This window comes from Oncorhynchus keta, chromosome 6, assembly GCF_023373465.1.
Source record: "Oncorhynchus keta strain PuntledgeMale-10-30-2019 chromosome 6, Oket_V2, whole genome shotgun sequence".
Classification (NCBI taxonomy): Eukaryota; Metazoa; Chordata; class Actinopteri; order Salmoniformes; family Salmonidae; genus Oncorhynchus; species Oncorhynchus keta.
In genome coordinates, this window is record NC_068426.1 from 42607903 (window position 1) to 42635023 (window position 27121).

At 40.5% G+C, this 27121-nt stretch overlaps 1 protein-coding gene and 1 long non-coding RNA gene across 6 annotated transcripts in view; one reads left to right on the plus strand and one right to left on the minus strand.

Annotated features, from left to right (window-relative positions):
- Positions 1-17: 17 nt before the first annotated feature.
- On the minus strand, positions 18-9779 carry LOC127930808 (uncharacterized). 2 transcript variants are annotated; one of them, XR_008139572.1, is made up of 2 exons: positions 9624-9779; positions 18-4800 (listed from the first exon to the last, which is right to left on the minus strand). It is a non-coding gene; the product is annotated as an uncharacterized LOC127930808 (long non-coding RNA). The 2 variants fall into 2 exon arrangements; XR_008139573.1 differs by having other exon boundaries at positions 18-7895.
- Positions 9780-13075: 3296 nt separating this feature from the next.
- LOC118385546 (stromelysin-3-like) overlaps positions 13076-27121 on the plus strand; it is a 50858-nt gene continuing 36812 nt past the window's right edge. For 2 of the 4 annotated variants that reach the window (XM_035772762.2, XM_035772763.2), the window contains exons 1-2: positions 13077-13270; positions 20716-21020. In XM_035772762.2, coding sequence (XP_035628655.1) covers positions 13157-13270; positions 20716-21020 — 419 coding nt within the window. In that variant the 5' untranslated portion in view covers positions 13077-13156. Of the gene's footprint in view, positions 13271-20715; positions 21021-25444; positions 25623-27121 lie in introns of those variants that run through there. The other 2 variants (XM_052521723.1, XM_052521724.1) reach the window with 2 other exon arrangements.

A 27121-nucleotide genomic window follows, 5' to 3' on the forward strand; every position in this document is an offset into this window, starting at 1 on the left:
ATGGACAGAGCCCAGTCTTAAAGTCAAATAGCAGCTTTTATTCACGAGATTACTGAACACGATACAGTTTACCACAGGTTATAAACTGAAAATGACGTCATTAGTTCCAGTAACAACCCGTCTCTTCTCCCACCCTGGTACAAAGGCAGTATCTCAAGCCTTCCCACATCGTCTCCCTACCAATTTAATATCATTTATGCCCGAGCCAAGGTCTTCTTGTGTCGATAAGCATTCTAGCCAGTCTGAAGATATAGTTCATTCATTTCTACCAAGGAACAGACAGTCATTGTTCTAATTCTTGATTATATTTACACACATTATATTCAGTACTAAGATTAAAAATAAAATTCATACATATACAGTAACATAATAGTATTCTGATTAGTATATATACAGTAACATAATAGTATTCTGATTAGTCAGTCCAGATTGAAATGTATACATAATTAGTCATTATTGATCAAAATTCCCTTAACACCTGGCCAGAGTGGAAGTGTTGTTTAGAAATCTCAGATGGCGGGTTTCTTCAAAAAAACATCAGCAAACTTTGATATATCAAGACGAGGACACTGATCTCAGATAAAGAGTATCCCACTTTTTACAAGCATGTAGAGGCAGGAGAGGAGCCAGATGAGTAAATTGGGCTAAGGAACAGAAGTTGGGTATTGGAGAAAGGCCATCAGTGCGTGTTCTGCAACCAATATAGCGGAAGAATGCGGTGCAAGAGCATGGTGAACTGACAGACGTGGTTATGGACAGCGTGGAAGAAGAAGAGCCGAGTGCAGAGGAAATATGTGTGCTGAGGAAAAAACGACACCAAGTATAAACTGTACTCTGCTGTCTCTGATGGCTAAGAAATTGAACCCGACGAGAGTGATGACGAATTACCTGGTCATGCAAAGGATGATTCTGGACCAGTGGGAGTGACATTTTTGGAGAAATTGTATCCCTGCCTTTTGGCTGAAAGGTATCCTAGTGGTTAGAGCATTGGGCAAGTAACTGAAATGTAGCTAGATAGAATCCCTGAGCTGACAAGGTAAAAAATCTGTCGTTCTGCCCCTGAACAAGGCAGTTAACTGTAATGGAAGAGCGGAGGCAGTCAAAACACAAGGAAGAGACCAAACAGGCCCGAGGGCACAGGGTTCATCGTGTCAATCAAAAGATGCTTCAAAGGCAAAGAAACACCAAACTAAATTGAAGTTGTGCCTCCTAGTTTTCTGTTACATTTGGTTTGAAATTACATCATAAACATAAACACAGCTAAACACTGAATACACATAGACTGGGCACCCTCTCCTTTGAGGTCCTTTGTAGCTCAGTTAGTAGAGCATGATGCTTGTAACTAGAGGTCGACCGATTATGATTTTTCAACACTGATTATTGGAGGACCAAAAAAGCCGATACAGATTAATCGGACAATTTAAAATGTTTTATTTGTAATAATGACAATTACAACAATACTGAATGAACTCTTATTTTAACTTAATATAATACATCAATAAAATCAATTTAGCCACAAGTAAATAATGAAACATGTTCAATTTGATTTAAATAATGCAAAAACAAAGTGTTGGAGAAGAAAGTAAAAGTGCAATATGTGCTATGTAAGAAAGCTAACGTTTCAGTTCCTTGCTCAGAACATATGAAAGCTGGTGGTTCCTTTTAACATGAGTCTTCAATATTCCCAGGTAAGAAGTTTTAGGTTGTAGTTATTATAGGAATTATAAGACTATTTCCCTCTATACCATTTGTATTTCATTAACCTTTGACTATTGGATGTTCTTATAGGCACTTTAGTATTGCCAGTGTAACAGTATAGCTTCCGTCCCTCTCCTCGCTCCTCCCTGGGCTCGAACCAGAAACACAATGACAACAGCCACCATCGAAGCAGCATTACCCATGCAGAGCAAGGGGAACAACTACTAGAAGGCTCAGAGCGAGTGATGTTTGAAACACTATTAATTAGCGCACGCTAACTAGCTAGCCATTTCACTTCGGTTTCACCAGCCTCATCTCGGGAGTTGATAGGCTTGAAGTCATAAACAGCTCAATGCTTGATGCACAAAGAAGAGCTGCTGGCAAAATGCCCGAAAGTGCAGTTTGAATGAATGTTTACGCGCCTGCTTCTGCCTACCACCACTCAGTCAGATACTTAGATACTTGTATGCTTAGTCAGATTATATGCAACGCAAGACACGCTAGATAATATCTAGTAATATCATCAACCATGTGTAGTTAACTAGTGATTATGATTGATTGTTTTTTGTAAGATAAGTTTAATGCTATCTAGCAATTTACCTTGGCTTACTGCACTCCTTGTGGAGTGCAACGAGAGTGAGGCAGAACGTTGTTGTGTTGGACTAATTAACTGTAAGGTTGCAAGATTGAATCCCCCGAGCTGACAAGGTAAAAATCTGTCGCTCTGCCCCTGAACAAGGCAGTTAACTCACCGTTCCTAGGCAGTCATTGAAAATAAGAATGTGTTCTTAACTGACTTGCCTAGTTAAATAAAGGTATAATTTTTTTTTTTTTTAAATCGGCAAATCGGCGCCCAAAAATACAGATTTCCGATTGTTATGAAAATCGAATTAATCGGCCATTCTGATTAATCGGTCGACCTCTACTTGTAACGCAAGGGTAGTGAGTTTGATTCCCGGACCACCCAAATGTAAAATGTACGCATGCATGACTAAGTCAGTTTGGATAAAGGTTATGTAGCAACATTTGAAATTGTGTTTTTTACATTGGATAAAAGTAGATACTCAGAGCTACAATGTGGTATATCATACACTGCATTTGAGGAACAATGGGAAAGTAATTCTGCTTTGAAATTGATCAACTTGTAACCTCACTTTTGAGAAAATGGCCTTTGAATGTTTTGGTACCTACTGGAGAGCTTTTCTTTGTCTACACCCATTCATCACACCCAAGGCTGTAATCGCTACCAAAGGTGCTTCAAGAAATACTGATTAAAGGGGCTGAATAGTTATGTAAATGTGATATTTGTGTTATTTTTTTACTATAAATTAGCAACGATTTCTAAAAACCTGTTTCTGCTTTGTCATTATGAGGTATTGTGTGAAAACAAAACTATTTAAACCATTTTAGAATAAGGCTGTACCCTAACAAAATATGGAAAAAGTGAAGGGTTCTCAGTACTTTCCGAATGCACTGTAGACACTCGTGCTACTTCAATAGGGTCTGTAGAGTATTATGTTCCATTTATCAATGTGCTCCACCTTATAATATGATTTATCATGTATAAAGCAGGAATTATCTTTGGTTTAGATTTTTTGTAACATTATTTTAACTTTATGCATTATGGACAAAGCTGAAAAAATGATTGATTTCGTATCATACACACAGTGTTTTCCCACAGACTTTTATTTTGATGGTAAAATCTGAAAACCGGAAGTCTTGATGTTTCTGCCAGGACAGTAACGTTGCTGCCATGACGTTAATATCTCACAAGCTGTGATTTGTTGGTACAGTTCCCACCTCAGGTTCCCACTTAGTAAATTCCTATTATCCTCTTGGCCAAATATGATGTATATACTGACAGGATGCATGTCTCTACGCCCCAACAATGGGAATCGTTGTCCACAAAGCGGCACGGCGGGCTGTCTAGCTCCCGCCTATCTTTTCTTTGGATTGGTGGATACATCTCATTATTGTAATAGTTTTTTGAATATTTGATGAGGGTTGTTGACGTCAACCGCCTGTTTTCAATAGATAGAGATGCTATGCTACTAGCCTCATGCCATGAATATGCACAGCCATCTTGAGGCGGCCCCGATATAAACAATTTTCCTCAAAGTTGCCAGGATGTCACATGTCCTACTTATATCAGTGCACTCCTAACAACTTAATTAAGCATTACGACTCTTCTATTCGACCAAATAAACCTCACATAGCAGATAAGCCATCCATTTTTGTTGTTGATACAATTCGACACTCTCTCATTGACCTCCGTACAAAAACTCCTTGCTCGGCTAGGCTAGTGGCAAGGGACATACTCTTGTCACGGGCGGTGCCATACGTCACAATGGGCGCAGATTTCAGCGTGTATATGTGTGCACACAGCGTCGAGAAGGAGCCAAACACCTGCTCAAGATTTTTTATAACTAACCCATTAATTCATTCATTGTCTATCTACAGTCATGGATGTTACCGCTTCATCAGGGAGCCACAAAGATGAGGTGATGTCTTCACTGAATTCACGTTATGTTTGCTATTTCATGCAGCCACAGAATAGATAGAAGCTAAACCAATGATTTTGTATTCAAATTTTTCACATTTAAAAATTCTGAGATATCAATTCACGTAAAGTAATGACAATGGGTGTGTTTTGCAATGAAGGTCTACAGTATCCTCAACAGCACTTTGTAAGGTAGCACCATGGTTTAGCTGGAGGACAGCTAGTTTCCGTCCTCCTCTGGGTACCTTGACTTCAATACAAAACGTAGGAGGCTCGCGGTTCTCACCCCTTTCCATGAACTGACATGTTGTCCACCCAATCAAAGGATCAGAGAATGAATCTTGTACTGAAAGCATAAGCTACAGTAGCTGAGTAGCTGACTCAAAGAATAGCTAGATATGCATCTGTTGGTCACAGATACCTTAAAAACAGGCATGCCAATTGCATGCTCCCTCAAAACTTGAGACATCTGTGGTGTTGTGTTGTCTGACAAAACTGCACATTTTAGAGTGGCCTGTTAGACTGGCACGGCCAGGTGGACTGTGGACAGCAAGGAGTCATCAGGCCAGGTAGTCCTGAGGCATGGTCCTAGGGCTCAGGTTCTCCGAGGGAGAGAAAGAAAGAAGAGAGAAGGAGGAAAGAAAGAGAGAAAGAGAGAGAATTAGAGGGAGCATACTTAAATTCACACAGGACACCAGATAAGACAGGAGAAATACCGCAGATATAACAGACTGACCCTAGCCCCCAAACACATAAACTACATAAATGCTGGAGGCTGAGACAGCAGGGGTCGGGAGACACTGTGGCCCCATCCGACGATACCCCCGGACAGGGCCAAACAGGCAGGATATAACCCAACCCACTTTGCCAAAGCACAACCCCCACACCACTAGAAGGGTATCTTCAATCACCAATTTACCAGAGGCAGAGTATAGCCCACAAAGATCTCCGCCACGGCACAACCCAAGGGGGGGCACCAACCCGGACAGGAAGATCACATCAGTGACTCAACCCACTCAAGTGATGCACCCCTCCTAGGGCCAGTGACTCAGCCCCTGTAATAGGGTTAGAGGCAGAGAATCCCAGTGGAGAGAGGAGAACCGTCCAGGCAGAGACAGCATGGGTGGTCTGTTGCTCCAGAGCCTTTCTGTTCACCTTCACATTCCTGGGCCAGACTACACTCAATCATAGGACCTACTGAAGAGATGAGTCTTCAATAAAGACTTAAAGGTTGAGACCGAGTCTGCGTCTCTCACATGGGTAGGCAGACCATTCCATAAAAATGGTGCTCTATAGGAGAAAGCCCTGCCTCCAGCTGTTTGCTTAGAAATTCTAGGGACAGTAAGAAGGCCTGCGTCTTGTGACCGTAGCGTACGTGTAGTTATGACCAAATCGGAAAGATATGTAACTTGGTTGAGACCTAGTTTCATATTTGTTTAGTTTAGTTACGGGATTTCTCAACTTACTGTATGTTTGCCAATCTGCTGTGTTAGCAGACTTGTTTGCCATTCCCTTAACATCGTCCTTCTCAGCCATACAGTTTGTCAATTAATCTTCTATCCATGGGGATAGCAGTCTTAACAGTCAGTTTCTTTATGGGTACATGCCTGTCAGTAACCGGAAGTAGCAATTTCATCAATGTTTTCAGTGCAGCGTCAGAATGTTCCTCATTACGCACATCTTCAACATCGGAATCATTGCAATACCTCTTGTATGATTGCTTATACACTATTTTAGGTACAGTCTTTGGAAAGTTGGTTTTCCTAGATATGAAATGGAATCAAATTTTATTTGCCACATGCGCCGAATACAATACAACCTTACAGTGAATGCTTATTTAAAACCCTTCTCTTGGACTGGGGGCAGTATTGAGTAGCTTGGATGAATAAGGTGCCCAGAGTAATCTGCCTGCTAAGGCCCAAAAGCTAGAATATGCATATAATTAGTAGATTTGGATAGAAAACAAAACTGTTTGAATGATGTCTGGGAGTATAACATAACTCATATGGCAGGCAAAAACCTGAGAAAAAATCCACCAAGAAGTGGGAAATCTGAGGTTTGTTGGTTTTCAAGTCTTTGCCTATCCAATATACAGTGTATATGGGGTCATATTGCACTTCACAAGGCTTCCACTAGATGTCAACGGTCTTTAGAACCTTGTTTCAGGCTTCGACTGTGAAGGGGGAGCAAATAAGAGCTGTTTGACTAAGAGGTCTGTCAGAATACCATGAGCTAAGTCAGGCGGGCGGCTGTGAGAGCGAGCTGCATTCCTTTTAATTTCTAAAGACAAAGGAATTGTCCGGTTGAAACATTATTGAAGATTTCTGATTAAAACATCCTAAAGATAGATTCTATACATTGTTTGACATGTTTCTACGAACTGTAATATAACTTTTTGGACTTTTCATCTGAACTAATTGCTCGCGCATTGTGCATTTGGATTACTGGGCTAAACGCGTGAACAAAAAGGAGGTATTTGGACATAAATTATGGACTTTATCGAACAAAACAAACATTTATTGTGGAACTGGGATTCCTGGGAGTGCATTCCGATGAAGATCATCAAAGGTAAATGAATATGTATAACGTTATTTCTGAGTTTTGTGACACCTTTCCTTCTTTGGAAAATGGCTGTATGTTTTTCTGTGACTAGGCGCTGACCTAACAAGGTCTGCTTTCTCCGTAAAGCCTTTTTGAAATCCGACTGTGGCTGGATTAACGAGAAGTGTACCTTTAAAATGGTGTATAATACTTGTATGTTTGAGGAATTTTAATCATGAGATTTCTGTTTTGAGTTTGGTGCCCTGCAATTTCACTGGCTGTTGGCTAACGTCCAAACATAGCACCAGAGAGGGATACACCAACAATGCAGTTTTACGTAAATACCTAAAACAAGTTAGAGATAAAAATAACAAATAATTAAAGAGCAGCAGTAAAATAACAATAGCGAGGCTATATACAGGGGGTACCGGTACAGAGTCATTGTGCTAGGGCACCAGTTAGTCGAGGTAATTGAGGTAATATGTACATCTAGGTAGAAGTAAAGTGACTATGCATGGCTAATAAACGGAGAGTAGCAGCAGCATAAAAATGGGGGTGGGGACAATGCAAATAGTCCAGGTAGCCATTTCATTAACTGTTCAGGAGTGTTATGGGGTTAGAAGCTGTTTAGAAATCTTTTGGACCTAGACTTGGTGCTCCGGTACCGCTTGCCGTGCGGTAGCAGAGAGAACAGTCTATGACTAGGGTGGCTGGAGTCCTTTTTGGGCCTTCCTCTGACACCGCCTGGTATAGAGGTCCTGGATGGCCGGAAGCTTGGCCCCAGTAATGTGGGTCGTACACACTACCTTCTGTTGTGCCTTGTGTCACGGAGGCCGAGCAGTTGCCATACCAGGTGGTGATGCAACCAGCTTCTAACCCCATGGTGCAGCTGTAGACATTTTTGAGGATCTGAGGACCCATGCCAAATCTTTTCAGTCTCCCGAGGGGGAATAGGCGTTGTCGTGTCCTCTTCGACTGTCTTGTTGTGTTTGGACCATGATAGTTTGTTGGTGATGTGGACACCAAGGAACTTGAAGCTCTCAACCTGCTCCACTACAGCCCCGTTGATGAGAATGGGGGTGTTCCCAGACCTCCTTTTTCTGTAGTCCACAATCATCTCCTTGGTCTTGATCACGTTGAGGGAGAGGTTGATAACCTGGCATCACACATAAAGGAGTGCAATTACCTGATAGAATATTTCAAAGTTGCATAATGTTGCTTGTTTACTGACAAATGTCTGGTTTGGCCATTCCAAGTACCATGCTGTATACTTTCATGGAAATTCAAGGCAAATTTAAATTATCAATACATTTCTGCATAATGCACCTTTTGAATTGGTTCTGCAGAGATTTCATAAAACAGTATCGACAAGCTATCTTTTATGTTCCTTGTTTACTGCATCTATGGCATTCCATTGCTATTGCTAGGCCACATGATGTTCTGCTTCCAAAACCTCAATGGCAGGCTTATATGATATAATATTAAGTAATCAAATTCATCAACCATAATTGTAGAAATACCAGAACTAATCCTGTTGGAGTAATGCCACTTTTGAGACATCCCATGGGCCAGACAATCCTTTAATAGTTTGCTTCATACAAAACTCTTTCTAGCTGTTGTAATACTGTCAGCGACAGATTCAATTGCCTCAGTCGTCGTGTAGTCAATGTCTGACATCAAGGAGTATTTTGTGACACTTCTCAGTGAGTGAATGGGTCGCTTGCGTGACCTCACTTAGCTGAAGGGAGGAGTTTGGGCTTTCTAGGACAGGTCTAGTTCCATTTTAAGAAAAGGTATCAAGAAATCAAACTGCAACGTCACATGGTTTAAAGCTTATTTCCTGCAATTCTACACATTTTGTCATGGGGTGCAAAAGAAAATGTTGTAGTTTTAAAGCACGTTTTCTTGCAATTCTACACATTTTGTCATGGGGTGCAAAAGAAAATGTTGTAGTTTTAAAGCACGTTTTCTTGCAATTCTACACATTTTGTCATGGGGTGCAAAATAAAATGTTGTAGTTTTAAAGCACCTTTTCTTGCAATTATATACATTGCAATGTCTAATGTGTGTCATATGATATGAGTGACAAAAATTATAACAATATCTACGGGCTAAAAAAACAAAACAATTTTTTTAGCTGACATGGGCTAGTTGATCTGGATTTTCTGACAAGTTATAAATAGCTCTAAGGTATGACAATATGACAGGTGAGGTATGAGGTATGACAAAGCAATGACTAACATGACAAGAGGAACTGATGATGCACTACCCAATTTCAAAATTGCACCGTGTGCATTTTACTATTACAACTTTCAAGAGTAAGTTTAAAGCCTGGGAACCACTGATCTACATGATCATCACCAGACTCTTCATCAACCATCTATCTACCTGACCACTTTCCTCTGATCAAGCCATGAATTGTCCCTCTCCATCTTCGGAGGATGCATCCACTCAAATACTTGGCCTCTATTGGTTAATAAACAGCTGATCTCCTAATCTTATACCTCCACATTGGTTATTATCACCAAGAACGAATATGTGCAGGAAAACAGTCTGACTGACAATAAGAAACAGCAATTATTCAAAATTGATGGAATAATTTGTTCTTTGGTTTATGCAAACTTTTCGGGCAAATACTGACCATCTACCCACTGCCCTTGGGGTCAAGAACTGAAAAATGACCCACAAATGTAGCTAAGGACCTTTGTGATGCAGACAACTATTAGGAAAAGTGTCATATGGCACTAGTTTTAGGGCTGTGTGTCATTCAATTACAATTATGCATATGGACACTATAACCAGGTAACTGCTATGCAACCGAGGCTGTTAACATTTTAATAAACCGGCATCTGACCTAGTTTCATTATCGTTCAAAACTCATTACCTGGTTGGTGCCGAAGAACGACTGGCACTGCGACTTCCTCTAGCCATTTTTTTATGAGGATAATATGTTCTTCACAACTTCAAACTGTTTCTGCCAGGATCGTCTGGTCCTCTTCTGAAGCCTCTTGAAAACGCAAATAGAATGTATGTTAGCACGCACACGTGCCAATGACCTGTGTGGATTGCGCATGCGCAGACATACCGGTAAATTCTCACTCATGAGTAGAGGCGATTACCTATTTACTGAAGTACAGTACGTTTTTTTTTTATCACATAACAAACAAAATATGTAGTTTGTTCCTTCTAAAACTCTGACAACAGTTTTAGAGAATGGTAAACAGAATGGTAAACAGAATGGTAACCAGATTATGAAAATGTTCTACTCTGGCTAATACGATGGCAAGCATGATAATCTTTCAGTGACGTTCCAGTGTCGCCAAATATCTGTTGGACTGCTAATCGTCAACATTTTATGCTGTAACAAACAAAGTGTCTTTCTACATGTGACATTTCAACAGACAAATTGAAGAACAATATGACAATCGGTCACTTGCTGATGTATTGCCTTTGGCCACTTGATGGCGCTGAAATTCCATCAGAAATTAAGTCAACCCTCAGCATTTGATCGAACTATGATTAGAATGAAGATTACATTTCAAAGTTCTTCTGTTATATAATAACTCCCATCAGTTGTTAATTAATTATCATTTATTTTTATATAGACAACTAATTAACTAAACAATTAAACAAATCTGTGAGTTCTGTAAAACCTTATTTGAATGGAATATCATCATCATGCAGATGCAGTCGAGTCAACAATCAGTAGGTGGTGGCAAGAATACCTCAACTGCACAACTTTAATATGGCCTGACATGTTCCCCAACTTTGGCGACTACTAAATATGTTTCTACTTTCAGAACTACAGACTAAAAAGTATACAAAAGTACTGGAGAACTTGTCTTATTTATAGAAACCCATAATGAATGTGATGTTTATGGTGTGCTGTACTGCATTCCCCCACATGAAAAAATACTACAGTTTACTATAGAATACTACAGTACTTACAATAGAATTCTACAGTAACATTTTGTATAATGTAGAATACTATATTACACACTGTAGTATCCCTCGATATAATTTTGCAGTTTAATGTAGAATACCAGAGTAAATACTACCTTATAATCATCAAAAAAACACTGAAGTAAATACTACAGTAATGTCCGCAAAAACACAACACTTTTTAAAACTATAATACATACTACAGTATTTAATTTATTTGCATATACCTCCCCTCCCCCATATCAACATTTGTGCCACCATTAAGTGAGAAACCTCCAGGTAACTGATCAAATAAAGGAAAGACCACCATAACTGGCAGCTTCATTAAATAGTACCCGCAAAACACCAGTCTCAACGTCAACAGTGAAGAGGCAACTCTGGGATTCTGGCCTTTTAGGCAGAGTTGCAAAGAAAAAGCCATATTTCAGACTGGCCAAAAAAAAAAATATTAAGATGGGCAAAAGAACACAGACACTGTACAAAGGAACTCTGCCTCGAAGGCCAGCATCTCGGTGTCGCTTCTTCACTGTTGACGTTGAGACTGGTGACTTGCGGGTACTATTTAATGAAGCTGCCAGTTGAGGACTTGTGAGGCATCTACAAGGCTTCTAAGACGATCCCGCAGGTGAAGACGCTGGATGTGGCAGTCCTGGGCTGGTGTGGTTTCATGTGATCTGCGGTTGTAAGGCCGGTAGGATGAACTGCCAAATTCTCTAAAACAAGTTGGAGGCTGCTTATGGTAGAGCAAGGAACAGTAAATTCTCTGGCAACAGCTCTGGTAGACATTCCGGCAGTCAGCATGCCTATTGCACGCTCAATCAAAACTTGAGACATTTGTGGCATTGTGATGCATGACAGAACTGCTCATTTTAGAGTGGCATTTTATTATCCCCAGCACAAGGTGCACCTCTATAATGTTCATACTGTTTAACCAGCTTCTTGATATGCCAAACCTATCAGGTGGATGGATTATCTTGGCAAAGGAGAAATACTCACGAACAGAAATAAGCTTTTTGTGCATATGAAACATTTCTGCGATCTCTTATTTCAGTTCATGAAAAATGGGACCAACACTTTACATACTGCTTTTATATTTTGTTCAGTATGTATTTCCACACTATGAGGGTGGAATAATGATAAAACTGCCCTTTTAGTATAAGAGCTGTTTGAAAAGACTGCCTGAAATTTCTGCCTGTTTTGGAGGGATGGAGTTTTAGCCTGCTTGGTGATGTTCATAGACCAATAAGAAAGAGGGTCCCATACCTCTCTACCAATAACAACTAGATTTCAGTTCCCCCCTCCCCTCCCGACTCAGACCACTCTCAGACAGCCCTAGCAAAGTTCTTGCTTCTTGCTATTTCTGACCATTTTAATTGTTATCAATCACAGTAAGGTACTGTACTTCATTGTTACACAGAAATTATTTAATAATGAGATAAAAATGGCTGCATTGGACATTTAATAGGCTAACCTAAAAACTGGAAAAAGTATCTTTGCAAGTAAACATCTTGAGTTACAAAAACAAATCTCCATCAAAGTAATCTATAAATCAAGGGCAATAAACTTGTTATTAATAACATGTCTCCAACCTATCAAACTCTACAGCCTGGTCTCAGACTAAACATAACATAGTCAATGTAAATCTGGGACAATCAAATGAGTATGATATGTTATGTTTGTTATGATGACTTAAGACAGAAGGTTACTTAAGGCAAAATCAAAAGGATGATGTTTTTTTCGGGGTGGATGGGTAGGTGTATAATGCAAACATCTAGCAGCCCAAAGGTTGCATGTTCGAATCTCCTCAAAAAAACAACTTAGCTAATTATCAACTTTGCAACTACTTACTACTTTTTAGCTACTTTGTGACTACTTAGCATGTTAGCTAACCCTAAACCTAACCCCTAACCCTTTTAGCTAACCCTTCCCCTAATCCTCTAAACTTAACTTTAACCCTAACTACTAGCCTAGCTAATGTTAGTCAGCAGCTAAAGTTAGCCACCTAGCTAACGTTAGCAAAAACAAATTGGAATTTGTAACATATTGTACATTTTGCAAATTCGTAACATATTATACAAATGGTGGTCTCAAATGAATACATACCATACGGAACCTGACATCATACTAAATGGAGTGTCTTGGATTTACGTACAGAATAATATGAAATGCTCTGAGACCAGGTTGTAACTCTAGTGGTCTGTTAGCCTAGAGACTACATTAGCACACTGAGTTTATGCTTAAGGTATTTTAAAAGAGAAGGTTCAGAAGGCGCTTGAGGACATGGATGCAGCTGGCAAGGGGTTAAATCACGTGGGCGCCTGTGAATTTATCACTTAGGCCCATAAAAATGTGTAATTTGAAGAAAGAGAACAAAGAAATTAGGGAGTATAAAATCCCCCTGCGAGACACTTCTCCGTCATTCATTTCTTCAGCCCTTGTTATCCCCCAAAGTGTGCTCCAGCCCAGTTAAACTAGATGATGTTGCTTCCTTGGGTTTACTGTAGCGTCTTGGCATATCACCTCTTGCTCTGCATTCATTCTATGCCAGTACTGGAGGGGAGAGCCAGCAACAGGTATAAAGCAGTGGCGGTGAGTGAATTACGATATAAATGCAGATGATGTGGAATTCTTTACATTTTGCAGAGCAGTCGCGTTTCATGAGTTGATATTATGGAGTCTGTATGTGGGTCCAGAATCACTCTCTGTGTGTGTTTTGAGAGGGAGAGAGAGAAAAGGAGAGGGAGAGAGCGAGCACATGCGTAAATGTGCACAATGCACGCACTCTTTTCTTGTGAAGGTCTTTCGTAAATCCGTAACTTTGTTGTGCAATTTACAGGTATTCATGGCAAATAATTTTTTTCAAATTATTTGCAGCTACAGGCTACATGTCAATCAACGGGTACTGAAATACGATAGAACAGGTGTGTGTGTGTGTGTGCGTGTGAAGCTGAGGGTGACCTTGGTGGAATGTTGATAGAGATTGCCAATGTATGAATAATTAAGGATGCAAACAATTTTCCCAGGGATTTGTAACAGACCATTAGTGACACGCTAATGACATGGTAACAAACTGGGTCGAGCCTTTACACCTTGATAGCCCTCAATATTTTCAATTGGTAGACGGACATGACAAGGGAGAAGCCCTAGACACAATACTTGCCTCAGATTTCACATTGGAGCTGGGCTTTGTGTACAGTTAATGGCAGCATTAAGTGGCCCTTCGCTGAGAGAGAGATAACATAAGGATTATGAGTTATTCATACAGAAGGAGTGTGGGAGTGGTTTGGAATGCTTCAGGCCAATTAGGTGGAAAAATACTTAGGTCTGAACTCTGAAGATAAATGCTTTTCTTATTCCATTTAATTTAATGCTTGGCTATTGTAGGAGGTGACTATGTACACCGAGTTTTTAAATCTACATCAGTCGGTGTAGATGAAGGGGAGGTGACAGGTTAAAGAAGGATTTTTAAGCCTTGAGACAATGGAGACATGGATTGTGTATGTGTGCTATTCAGAGGGTGAATGGGCAAGACAAAGTGGTGCAACTCAATATTAGGAAGGTGTTCCTAATGTTTGTACACTCAGTGTATGTGACAAGATTGCGCTACTAAGCGCAAGATATAGAGGAACAGTGGGTTAACTGCTTGTTCAGGGGCAGAATGACAGATTTGTACCTTGTCAGCTCAGGGGTTTGAACCTGCAACCTTTTGGTTACGAGTCCAATGCTCTAACCACTAGGCTACTCTGCCGACCGTAGCGACCCTTTAAGCAATGGGAGGGTGTAGTAAAGGATTTTCTTATGCACAATGCAACTCTGCGTGCCTGGATACAGACCGTAACCATGTATTGCGTGGTTACGGTATCACAAAATCCAGAGGACTTTACTTTTCTGGCTATGACACTCACAGCCATGATAAAAATGTCATCATAACTGTGAGTGGACCAAGTCATTTGTCGTCACTCTAAAGCGGAAAGGTGGAATAAATGAGTCAGGAGTAGGTTTTCTTGATTGAACACAGTTCTCTATTGAGGGATTTTGGTCAATACAAACACTCCAACATAATCAATGAAAATCTCCCCAGGAAAAGCATACATCTTATTCTCCAGATGAAACAGGAACACAATACAATTATCTTTAAACTTCAACAAAAGTCACAGGTTTGTCACTGTCTTAATGGTTCTTCGTGGATAACTCCCCTCTCTTGGTGGCCATCCTCCAGAGATAGTTTTCCCCCCTTATCTGCTGGTTCCATATGTAACCGAAATGGCTAGCTAGTTAGCGGTGGTGTGCGCTAATAGCATATAGCGCTAATAGTATTTCAATCAATGAATCAATCAGTGATGTCACTCGCTCTGAGACCTGAAGTCTCAGAGCGAGGGCTGTGGCTTTTGTGGCGTGATGGGTAATGATGCTTTGTGGGTGTCAGTTGTTGATGTGTGCAGAGGGTCCCTGGTTCAAGCCCAGGTAGTGGCGAGGAGAGGGACAGAAGCTATACTGTTACATTGATGCTGTTGACCCGGATCACTGGTTAAATATACCATGGCTGTTAGCCAATTAGCTTTCAGGGCTCAAATCACCCAGTTATTAATATACTACAGAATAATGACATGTTTGTAGGTACCGCTGACAACAGAGTACACCGTTGTGTTTTCCTAATCCCCACTTTGCGCAATGGCCGTTGACATCAGGCATTGGTAAAGAGCCTGAAAGTCAAACACATAGGATGTACTTTGTGAATTGAACACTTTCAAACTGCTGAGGAGATTTACTGTTGGATTTACTGTCTTTGTTGCAGACAGTTTGTATCACTAACGATACCTTTAAAATTACTTTCCTATTGGATCCATTCTAAAGATATGACATACCTGTCCATGACCTTGTTGGCACAGTCCTTTGTGACCTTTACCACCAATTTTGCTTAACCTTGCAATCTGTGTTAAAAGAGACAGGTACTTAATGAATATGATGTCAGTTCAGTTGTCATCTGAGACATTATGACTGATGACAGGATGACCGAAACTGTATCTGGGAAGGTCTACACATTATAGTTATCAGATTCACATGGAATTGTTGTGCAATTCAAATGTTTAAATATACAATTATTGGTGAAAAGATTCCATGTAATTTTAACTACCAAATGAGAGATTTGGGTTTTCATAAGGTTAAGGCTCTGCTGAATCAGTGGCCCGCCCCTGTGAAGAGACATGGGCTATAAACTATGAAAGACACCCTTCTCCCTCCACTATATAAGCCCTTGACGATAATGTAACCTCCTGTTCCGGGTACATTAGGATGACGATCCGATGTCAGAAGGATTCAGATAATAACTACAGAATGAAGCCAACCTCAGCGTGAGCTTTGGTTGCGAATGGTATGAACTTTGAACTCAATTTCGCTACAGAAGTGATACCTCCTAGCCGTTGAGTTAGCAGCGGCCGCTGTAAACGTGCGCTAGGAAAGGACGGACAGAGTATTCCATCTACCACACAACGACGACACTACAACGTTTCCTGTTCACCACCAGAGACGCTCTTCAAAGGACAAAGGACTCTGTTGGGTAACACGGCCTTCCATCTACCACCAACCTATTGAAGCGCTGCTCAGAGTAAATATTTATTGCGTTTTCCTTTTCCAAATGGGCGGTAATTTAGAATAAATACGATTCTGAATTTACGATAGAGTAGCTGTCTACGGCCTGATAGAGACATCGCTTCTCCCTTTGTTCTTCAAGCTTCCCACTCTTTCACTTCAAACCCAGCCCCCTTTTCTTTGTGTAACCAGCACTCATATTTGTTCTGTACGCTAGGGACGTTTTCCTTTATGACATAATTTGTAATCAAGGTATGATTCATTCTTTGTATATGTAATTCTGTGTGATTAATTATTTATTTATTAAATACCTAACTAAACCCAATGTTGTATTGCTGATTCAACTTGTTAGCAGCCATGGTTTGTGAAGATAACCGAGAATTTACAACTTTCAAATGAGACTGAAATAAGGTGACGATTAATATTGACCGCTATTGATGTAAAATATTACTAGGTCTTTAAGAGTTCATTCAGAAGATAACAGTTCTATAAATATTTTGTGGTTCCACGACTTTCTAGTTAACTACATTTACATGATTAGCTCAATCAGGTAATAATAATTACAGCCAAAGACACGACACTGGGGACAGCAAAGAGTCACCATGTTCACCATGTTTCTTCGAAATGTACAGCTGTGTGTCATCCACATAGCCGTGAAAGTTAACATTCTGTTTCCGAATGACCTCACCAAGAGGTAAAATATATAGTGAAAACAATAGTGGTCCTAAAACGGAGCCTTGAGGAACACCGACATTTACAGTTGATTTGTCAGAGAACAAACCATCCACAGAGAGAAACTGATATATTTCCGAACAGATAAGATCTAAACCAGGCCAGAACTTGTCCGTGTAGACCAATTTGGGTTTCCAATCTCTCCAAAAGAATGTGGTGATCGATTATTTCAAAAGCAACACTAAGGTCAAGAAGCACGAGGATAGATGCAGAGCCTCGGTCACAAGTCTAGTCTCAGTGCTATTATGGGGTCTAAAACCAGACTGAAGTGTTTAGTATACATTATTTGTCTTTAGGAAGGCAGTGAGTTGCTGTGCAACAGATTTTTCAAAATGTTTTGAGAGGAATGGGAGATTTGATATAGGCGGATTAGTGTTTTATATTTTCTGCGTCAAGGTTTGGCTTTTTCAAGAGAGGCTTTATTAATGCCACTCTTAGTGAGTTTGTCAGGATGCCGCCTCATCTGCTTCTCTTTCGCCGCCACTTCCTCTTTCGAGTCCCGGGGATTATTAGGGCCTGGTCCAGAGTGAGCAGACTGTCCAGAGCTGCTGATTTGTTGAAGTAGACATTTTGATCCAATTTAAGGTTAGTGATCACTGTTCTGATGTACAGGAGCTGTTTTCGGTGATAGGAAATGATGGAAGTTAAGATCATAAAAAACATGCAGAATTGGACAGGAGCCCGTAAGACGGCTGCTATTCACTGCAGTGGCATCTTCAATTCTTGTTCCCTATTGAATAACATCTCACTCCCCAGGGTGCAATTGATAGTTTTCTCACATCTTCCTTGTTTTCTTTCAGTAACTTATCTTTCCCACTAGTTTTCGCAGTCTTCATCAACAACTGAGGCGTACTACAGAAGAGTCTGCACTTTCTTTTCAAACGACTTTGCTGACTTTAACTGAATGATAAACAGACAAGAGTTACCATGGTAAAGCGTAGATTAACGGTCAGAGGGCAGCCACAGACATGCTGTATATCGAAAAGGGAGCATGCCGATGCTCCTTAAAAAACCTGTCAATTGAGACGTAAATATGGTTTAAAGCAACACTGACAGCTCCACTTTGAGAGATACTACTGAGTGTTATCTAGTGATCATCAGTGATATCTGAACATGTAGATGCCTGTCCAGATAATTGAAGCTTAAGAGGAGCTTTACTGGAGCTTGGCACTTGGCAACAAGTCTACATTCTTATGCCATAATTTTTCAGAGGTAAGAGATCTCCACATTTCAACAGATTTATTAGGGAGATTCCAAACCTTAAAGCTTAAGGCACTTTAAGAAATAAGAGATACTTACATAGGGTTTTACAATTCAAGCCAAGATAATCTTTATCGAACAAAACAAACATTTATTGTGTAACTGGGAGTCTCGTGAATGCAAACATACGAACATCATCAAAGGTAAGCGATTAATTTGATTGCTTTTCTGACTTTCGTGACCAATCTACTTTGCTGCTAGCTGTTTGTAATGTTTTGTCTGCTGAGAGCTGTCCTCACATCATCGCATGGTTTGCTTTCACCGTAAAGCCTTTTTGAAATCTGACACAGCAGCTGGATTAACAATAAGTTACGCTGTGTTTTGGTATATTGCACTTGTGATTTCTGCAATTCACCGGATGTTGACGAAAATGATCCCGCTAATGGGATCTGTGCGCCAAGAGGTTAACCACATCTGGATGGATCCATAATGATTTGCTATGGGAGTAAATATCACTGAATGACAGAAATATTGGAATAAAGTAGGCTAATGAAAGCAACAAATTGTTGCTTACTGGAACACCCAAAGTCATCCAATTGTTATAATAGGATTTGAAGCAATAGCCTTCCTCACTTAACCCTAAATATTGTAATAAATCATGTGGAAAATGAGCAAGTTGACGTGACTAAACTGCTTGTAAACCCTGGATTGTAAACTGTCATGGTCTAATCGTATTGATATAACAGTAGCTAAGATGGGGAGATGTCTGCCCATTACAAAGCACTGCGCTACCTTCCTCTTTGGGATAGGGGGCAGCATTTTCACTTTTGGATAAATAGTGTGCCCAAATTAAACTTCCTGCTACTCATGCCAAGAATATAAGATATGCATATTATTAGTAGATTTGGATAGAAAACACTCTGACGTTTCTAAAACTGTTTGAATCATGTCTGTGAGTATAACAGAACTTATGTAGCATACAAAACCCCGAGGACTAACCATTCAGATTTTTTTTGTTTTTGAGGTCTATTCAATGAGATTTCATTGGGAAATTATATTTCTAAGGCACTTGGCTGCAGTTCCTACCGCTTCCACTGGATGTCACCAGTCTTTGGAAATTGGTTGAGGTTATTCCTTTGTGTAATGAAGAAGTACGGCCATCTTGAATTTGTGTCATTTGAAGTGTACTTTTTGAGAAGGCGCATGACTAGAAAAGTAGCGTGAGTTTGTTGTCTTCCTGTATTGAACACAGATTGTCCCGTCTACGATTTGATCAATTATTAACGTTTAAAAATACCTAAAGTTGTATTGCAAAAGTAGTTTGAAATGTTTTGGCAAAGTTTACAGGTAACTTTTGAGATATTTTGTAGTGACGTGGCGCAAATTGGTAGCTGTGTTTTTCTGTATCAAACACGCCAAATAAATTGACATTTTGGATATATATCGACGGAATTAATCGAACAAAAGGACCATTTGTGATGTTTATGGGACATATTGGAGTGCCAACAAAAGAAGCTCGTCAAAGGTAAGGCATGATTTATATTTTATTTCTGGGTTTTGTTTCGCCCCTGCAGGGTTGAAATATGCTACTCTCTCTTTGTTTACCATTGTGCTATCATCAGATAATAGCTTCTTATGCTTTCGCCGAAAAGCCTTTTTGAAATCTGACGTTGGCTGAATTCACAACGAGTGTTGGTATCTTACACGTGTGATTTAATGAAAGTTAGAATTTTATAGTATTTTATTTGAATTTGGCGCTCTGCATTTTCCCTGGCAATTGGCCAAGTGGGACTCGACTGTCCTGTCTATCCCAGGGGAGGTTTAACAGCACTATCAACAAGGCAGGTCTTACAGGCTCTAGTTTTGTTGCAACTGGACTACTGTTCAGTAGTGTGGTCATGTGCCCCAAAAAAGGGACTTAGGAAAATTGCAATTGTCTCAGAACAGGGCAGCAAGGCTGGCCCTTGGATGTACACAGAGAGCTAATATTAATAATATGCATGTCAATCTCTCCTGGCTCAAAGTGGAGCAGAGATTGACTTCATCACTACTTGTATTTGGGAGAGGTATTGACAAGTTGAATGCACCGGGCTGTCTGTTTGAACTACTGGCACACAACTCAGACACCCATACATACCCCACAAGACATGCCACCAGTCCCCAAAGTCCAGAACAGACTATGGGAGGCGCACAGCACTACATAGAGCCATGACTACATGGAAATCTATTCCATATCAAGTAACTGTTGCAAGCAGTACAATTAGATTTAAAATCCAGATAAAAATACACCTTATGGAACAGCGGGGACTGTGAAGTAGCACAGACACATGTGATAGTGGCACAAACTGTGTTGTGAAATATGTGAATGCATTGTAATGTTTTTTTAAATGGTATAAACTGCCTTAATTTAGCTGGATCCCAGGAATACATACAAATACATGCAATTTTGTCTAAACAACAGCCTCATTTACTTTCTTCAAACGGTACTTAATTGCATATACCTCTGTTCACAGGGATGGCCTCAGAAGACCCACAACTATGGCCTGAAGAAGAGGGGCAGGTTTAGCCATACTCACGACATGCTGAAGGAACGATCGCGCCCGTCAGGAAGTGTCTATCCAGAGACTATGCTTCCAGGGAATGGAACAAAGTTGGTCTGGAACCGGCCTCGCTGTGGCGTTCCAGACTATCCTACTCAGAAGCAAGGTGGTGTCTTGGACTACCACATGCGGAAGGGGGAAACCTTTGGAGGAAAGCAGCGTCAGAAGCGATTTGTTCTCTTTGGGGGGCGCTGGGACAAGACTGACCTCACCTACAAGTAAGGGTCTTCTTTGGTCGCTCTAGAGTCTAGACACACTCATACATTTCTTTTTCAATGGGGTATACTATTTAGGTGACGCTTTCTGGGGAACTTTTATACGTGGCGGGCACACTCAATATGTCACTGATGTCTTAGTAGTTTAGCCAGCATGCACAGAGATAGAAAGGCAATCCCTGTCAAGATAGACTGGTTCACTCCTACATTACACTGGCTGACAAAGGCCGCTACAGGGGGGGTATTTTCTTCTTAATGAAAGGTGGGTGATGGGGAAATATGTATCATGCTGGTCCCCATCCTAACTTATTTTATATGGTCAAAAACAGTCATTATTTGGGTGAGATTACCCAGCTCCTGTGAGGAGGGAGGAGCCTTTACATTTGATGCTCCACTGCAGCCATTTTATCTCAATAGCAAATCATTTCTGGGTGACAATTCAGTGATTATTTTCAATTAAAATGGTCAATAAGAAACAAAAAATAGCTTCTTAGCAAAGGGCAATTTTTCAAGCAAGACAAGAATTTTGCTTGGACTGTCTGGGAGCGCTCAGAGTGAGGAGGGGAAAACTAGCTGTTATTGGCAGAGGTTTGAAAGTCCAAAGGCCAAAACAAGCTGAAATCATAATTTTCACAATTGCACAGTATTATTCCAACCTCATTGTGTGGAAATATACAGTGCACCCCCTTCACTTCTTCCACATTTATCCACAGCGTTGAAGGTCCCCAAGAACACAGTGGCCTCCATCATTCTTAAATGGTTGAAGTTGGGAACCACCAAGACATTTTCTGGAGTTGTCCACCGGGCCAAACTGAGCAATCAGTGGAGAAGAGCCTTGGTCAAGGAGGTGACCAAGAACCCGATGGTCACTCTGACAGAGCTCTGAGGTGAAGGTTCACTTTCCAACAGGACAATGACCCTAAGCACACAGCCAAGACAACTCAGGGGTGGCAAGTCTCTGAATGTCCTTGAGTGGCCCAGGCAGATCCCAGACTTGAACCCGATCGAACATCTCTAGAGAGACCTGAAAATAGCTGTGCAGAAACACTCCCCATCTAACCTGACGGAACTTGAGAGGATCTGCAGAGAAGAATGGGATAAACTCCCCAAATACAGGTGTGCCAGGTTTGTAGCGTCTCGAGGCTGAAACGGCTGCCAAAATAGCTTCAAAGTACTGAGTAAAGGGTCTGAATACTTATATAAAAAAGGAAATATATTTACGTATATAAATTTGCAAAAATCGCTAAAAAACGTTTTCTGCATTGTCATTATGGGGTATTGTGTATAGATTGATGAGGGGGAAAAACGATTTAATCAATTTCAGAATAAGGCTCTAACGTAACAAAATGTGGAAAAAGTGAAGGAGTATAAATACTTTCTGAATGCACTGTATATAAATCACAGGAAAATCCATTTTTTACTGCACTGGTCCTTTAATCCAAAACGAAAGACATTTCAGTGTTGGATAACTGACTTTGTTGTAGACTTGCAACTGCAAAAAGTTGGTTGGTTAGCTACCTGCAGATTCATGCAGGGTAGTAACGTCATGAGTTGGGATTATGGTTCATGATTTAGATAGCTGCATGTCACTATGCAAGTAATCATTTCGGGTGAGTTTGTCAATTAAGTCTGGCCATCTACTCCGATTTCAGAGCACACTCGACTGAGTGTGCCAGAGCACAGAATAACTAATGAATTTACGGACGCTCAACAAACATTGAATATGGCCGGTGTCAGTAAACGTCAGCAAAAAAGTGTAAATAAATTGTTGTCAGCAGCCCAGGTAGTAACCAACGCTCTGGATAACATGTCTAACCAGCTCTGCTAGGGTGGGTAGAGTGGTTAGAGTTTGGATGGGGACTAAAGCTTAAGAGGGTGTGAACGATGATGAGTGGGTGTAGACAAAGAAAAGTTCTCCAGTAGGTACCAAAACATTCAAAGGCCATTTTCTCAAAAGTGAGGTTACAAGTTGATCAACTTTCAAAGCAGAATTACTTTCCCATTGTTCCTCAAATGCAGTGTATGATATACCACTTTGTAGCTCTGAGTATCTACTTTTATCCAATGTAAAAAACACAATTTCAAATGTTGCTACATAAGACTGAATCAAGGCGGTCGGTCGGTAGGTCACATATGCAATTTAGCAGACACCTTTATCCAAACCGACTTAGTCATGCATGCGTACATTTTACATTTGGGTGGTCCGGGAATCAAACTCACTACCCTTGCTTTACAAGTAGAGGTCGACCGATTAATCAGAATGGCCGATTAATTAGGTTTTCATAACAATCGGAAATCTGTATTTTTGGGCGCCGATTTGCCGATATTTTTTATACCTTTATTTAACTAGGAAAGTCAGTTAAGAACACATTCTTATTTTCAATGACTGCCTAGGAACGGTGGGTTAACTGCCTTGTTCAGGGGCAGAACGACAGATTTTCACCTTGTCAGCTCGGGGGATCCAATCTTGCAACCTTACAGTTAACTAGTTCAACGCAATAACGTTCTGCCTCTCTCTCGTTGCACTCCACAAGGAGTGCAGTAAGCCAAGGTAAATTGCTAGCTAGCATGAAACTTATCTTACAAAAAACAATCAATCATAATCACTAGTTAACTACACATGGTTGATGATATTACTAGATATTATCTAGCGTGTCCTGCGTTGCATATAATCTGACTGAGCATACAAGTATCTAAGTATCTGACTGAGCGGTGGTAGGCAGAAGCAAGCGCGTAAACATTCATTCAAACAGCACTTTCGTGCATTTTGCCAGCAGCTCTTCTTTGTGCGTCAAGCATTGAGCTGTTTATGACTTCAAGCCTATCAACTCCTGAGATGAGGCTGGTGTAACCAAAGTGAAATGGTTAGCTAGTTAGCGTGCGCTAATAGTGTTTCAAACATCACTCGCTCTGAGCCTTCTAGTAACGCTGTGGGTAACACTGCTTCGATGGTGGCTGTTGTCATTGTGTTGCTGGTTCGAGCCCAGGGAGGAGCGAGGAGTGAGGAGAGGGACGGAAGCTATACTGTTCCACTGGCAATACTAAAGTGCCTATAAGAACATCCAATAGTCAAAGGTTAATGACATACAAATGGTATAGAGGGAAATAGTCCTATAATAACTACAACCTAAAACTTCTTACCTGGGAATATTGAAGACTCATGTTAAAAGGAACCACCAGCTTTCATATGTTCTCATGTTCTGAGCAAGGAACTGAAACGTTAGCTTTCTTACATAGCACATATTGCACTTTTACTTTCTTCTCCAACACTTTTGCATTATTTAAATCATATTTAACATGTTTCATTATTTACTTGTGGCTAAATTGATTTTATTGATGTATTATATTAAGTTAAAATAAGAGTTCATTCAGTATTGTTGTACTTCTCATTATTACAAATACATTTTTTTAAATCGTCCGATTAATCTGTATCGTCTTTTTTGGTCCTCCAATAATCAGTATTGGTATCGGTGTTGAAAAATCATAATCGGTCGACCTCTAGTTACAAGCATCATGCTCTACTAACTGAGCTACAAAGGACCTCAAAGGAGAGGGTGCCCAGTCTATGTGTATTCAGTGTTTAGCTGTGTTTATGTTTATGATGTCATTTCAAACCAAACGTAACAGAAAACTAGGAGGCACAACTTCAATTTAGTTTGGTGTTTCTTTGCCTTTGAAGCATCTTTTGATTGACACGATGAACCCTGTGCCCTCGGGCGTGTTTGGTCTCTTCCTTGTGTTTTGACTGCCTCGGCTCTTCCATTACAGTTAAAAGACAGGCCTAGCCAGACATTGGCCACCCTCCTTCTCTGTCAGTAGGAGTCTGGCAGTCGTGACCTGAAAAACCACAGCCATTTACAAGAGTCAGAGCACTCAAGCATGTTACAGCAGAGCAGCCCAAATATCTCCCAACATCTGCACATACAGCTCAGCAGGGAGGGGGCTGGAGAGTGGAAAGGTCAAGCTAATAGTTACTTCCAGGAGAGTGATATCAGAGCAGGGCCAAGAAGAATAACTCTTTGTTGTTGCGCAACTCAATTTCCTTTTCAACATGACAGTGAGTGTCACTCCTGAGAAAAAAATCTAGACTATGTAAAAACATAGAAGAGAGAAATAATGGTGTAGAATAGAAAATAGAGAGCTCATGTTTTACATTTACATTTAAGTCATTTAGCAGACGCTCTTATCCAGAGCGACTTACAAAGTTTTCACGTAAAAATGCTGAGTTTAATCAACCACCCTTTGCCAAACAAAATATTGCCTCATTAGTCATTACTCATGTTCCCTTTGAGGTAACCACTTACTAAGTATCCCTAAATATAGCTTCATGGTCATTTTGCTGATTGTCAACAGGCACAGAACCTCCCGTGCCCTTTACTCCCTCTCACACACAATCATTTCTGCACACACAGCTGGGTGTCCTCTTTTCAAGAAAGAAATGATTTACAGCACAGTAAGGGTGTGTACTGCACTCTGCTGGCTCATCACATTTTCACCTCAGGAGACACACAACATCACAGAGCGGGACCTGCAACTTTTGCCCCTCAAGCCAGCAATCAGCACTGTTGTTCCCAGTCTGGTTCCACTCCTCTTCTCCCGGCTGTGGTGAGGAACAAGTCGAGCAACTGACTCCAGGGGGGTCATTACCAGGCCAGTGTTTTGCTGTCTTCTCTGTGTTGACTTTGTTGTAATAATAATGGACTGTAGCATTAGCAACACAGTGACTGTTCCATAGTAGTCTCTTACTCCTCCCAGAGCACAACTTTAAAGTGGAACTGACAGTGTTTTAATTACTTTGCAGATATGAAAAACACAATCATCATATCAGTCAAAATATCAAATTCCCAGTTTATGCTACAAAACCAAAACCAACCAATTCAACAATACATTTCTTGGTAGTCCCAAAAATATTGCGGGTTGTAAATCAAAGCTGGCCTGGTACATTGTTTGCTACCTCCACCCATTTGGAATGCACTGTTTCAGTTTCAATGACTCAATATTTTGAATAAACGGACGACTGTTACTAAGGCTGGGAATGTCAATACAAGTCCCAGCAAGCACTGACAATGAATGAAAAAACGAAATCTGCAACAAAACACCATGCACACCAATACACCTATTTCAGCAGTAGCCTAGGCTGGCTGCTCAACTACAATACATTTTGAGTGCACCATACATCAATGCAGCATTCATTATGGTCCTCATGGTCCTATGGGTGGTCCATCATGGTCCTTCTGTAGCTCAGTTGGTAGAGCATGGCGCTTGTAACGCCAGGGTAGTGGGTTCGTTTCCCGGGACCACCCATACGTAGAATGTATGCACACATGACTGTAAGTCGCTTTGGATAAAAGCGTCTGCTAAATGGCATATATTATATATTATTATTTAGCAAGCTAAAAACACAGAGCCTAACATTAGCTATCTACTAGGAGGATGTCATGTCATTGGAGGAGTGGGTAAGTGCACGATTTGTCCCCCTCATATCGTTTTTCAGTGGCTAAAGATACAGCTATCATTTACTACTGACTGAAAACACACACTCCAGTTCAAAGTGCAGGCCCATGTGGCAAATAGCTTATTTGCAAATAGGCCTAATGTAGCTCTGATTGGCTATGGCACATCGGTCTGTGTAGACTCCAGGCTCGTACAAGACAGATGTTTTATTTATGGCAGTGTCTATTAATTGTCCAAACCCACGGCCATCTTCCCACTCTATATTGCTATAGAATTTTCACAAATGTCTTACTGTACAGTACCAGTCAGAAGTTTGGACACACGTACTCATTCCAGGGTTTTACTTTATTTTTACTATGTAGAATAATAGAGAAGACATTAAAACTATGAAATAACATATGGAATCATCTAGTAAGCAAAAAAAGTGTTAAACAAATATATTTGAGATTCTTCAAAGTAGCCACCCTTTGCCTTGATGAAAACTTTGCATTTACGACATTTATTGGATATTTCAAACTTTTTTAACAAATCAAAAACTGAAAAATTGGGCGTGCAAAATTATTCAGCCACTTTACTTTCAGTGCAGCAAACTCTCTCCAGAAGTTCAGTGAGGATCTCTGAATGATCCAATGTTGACCTAAATGACTAAT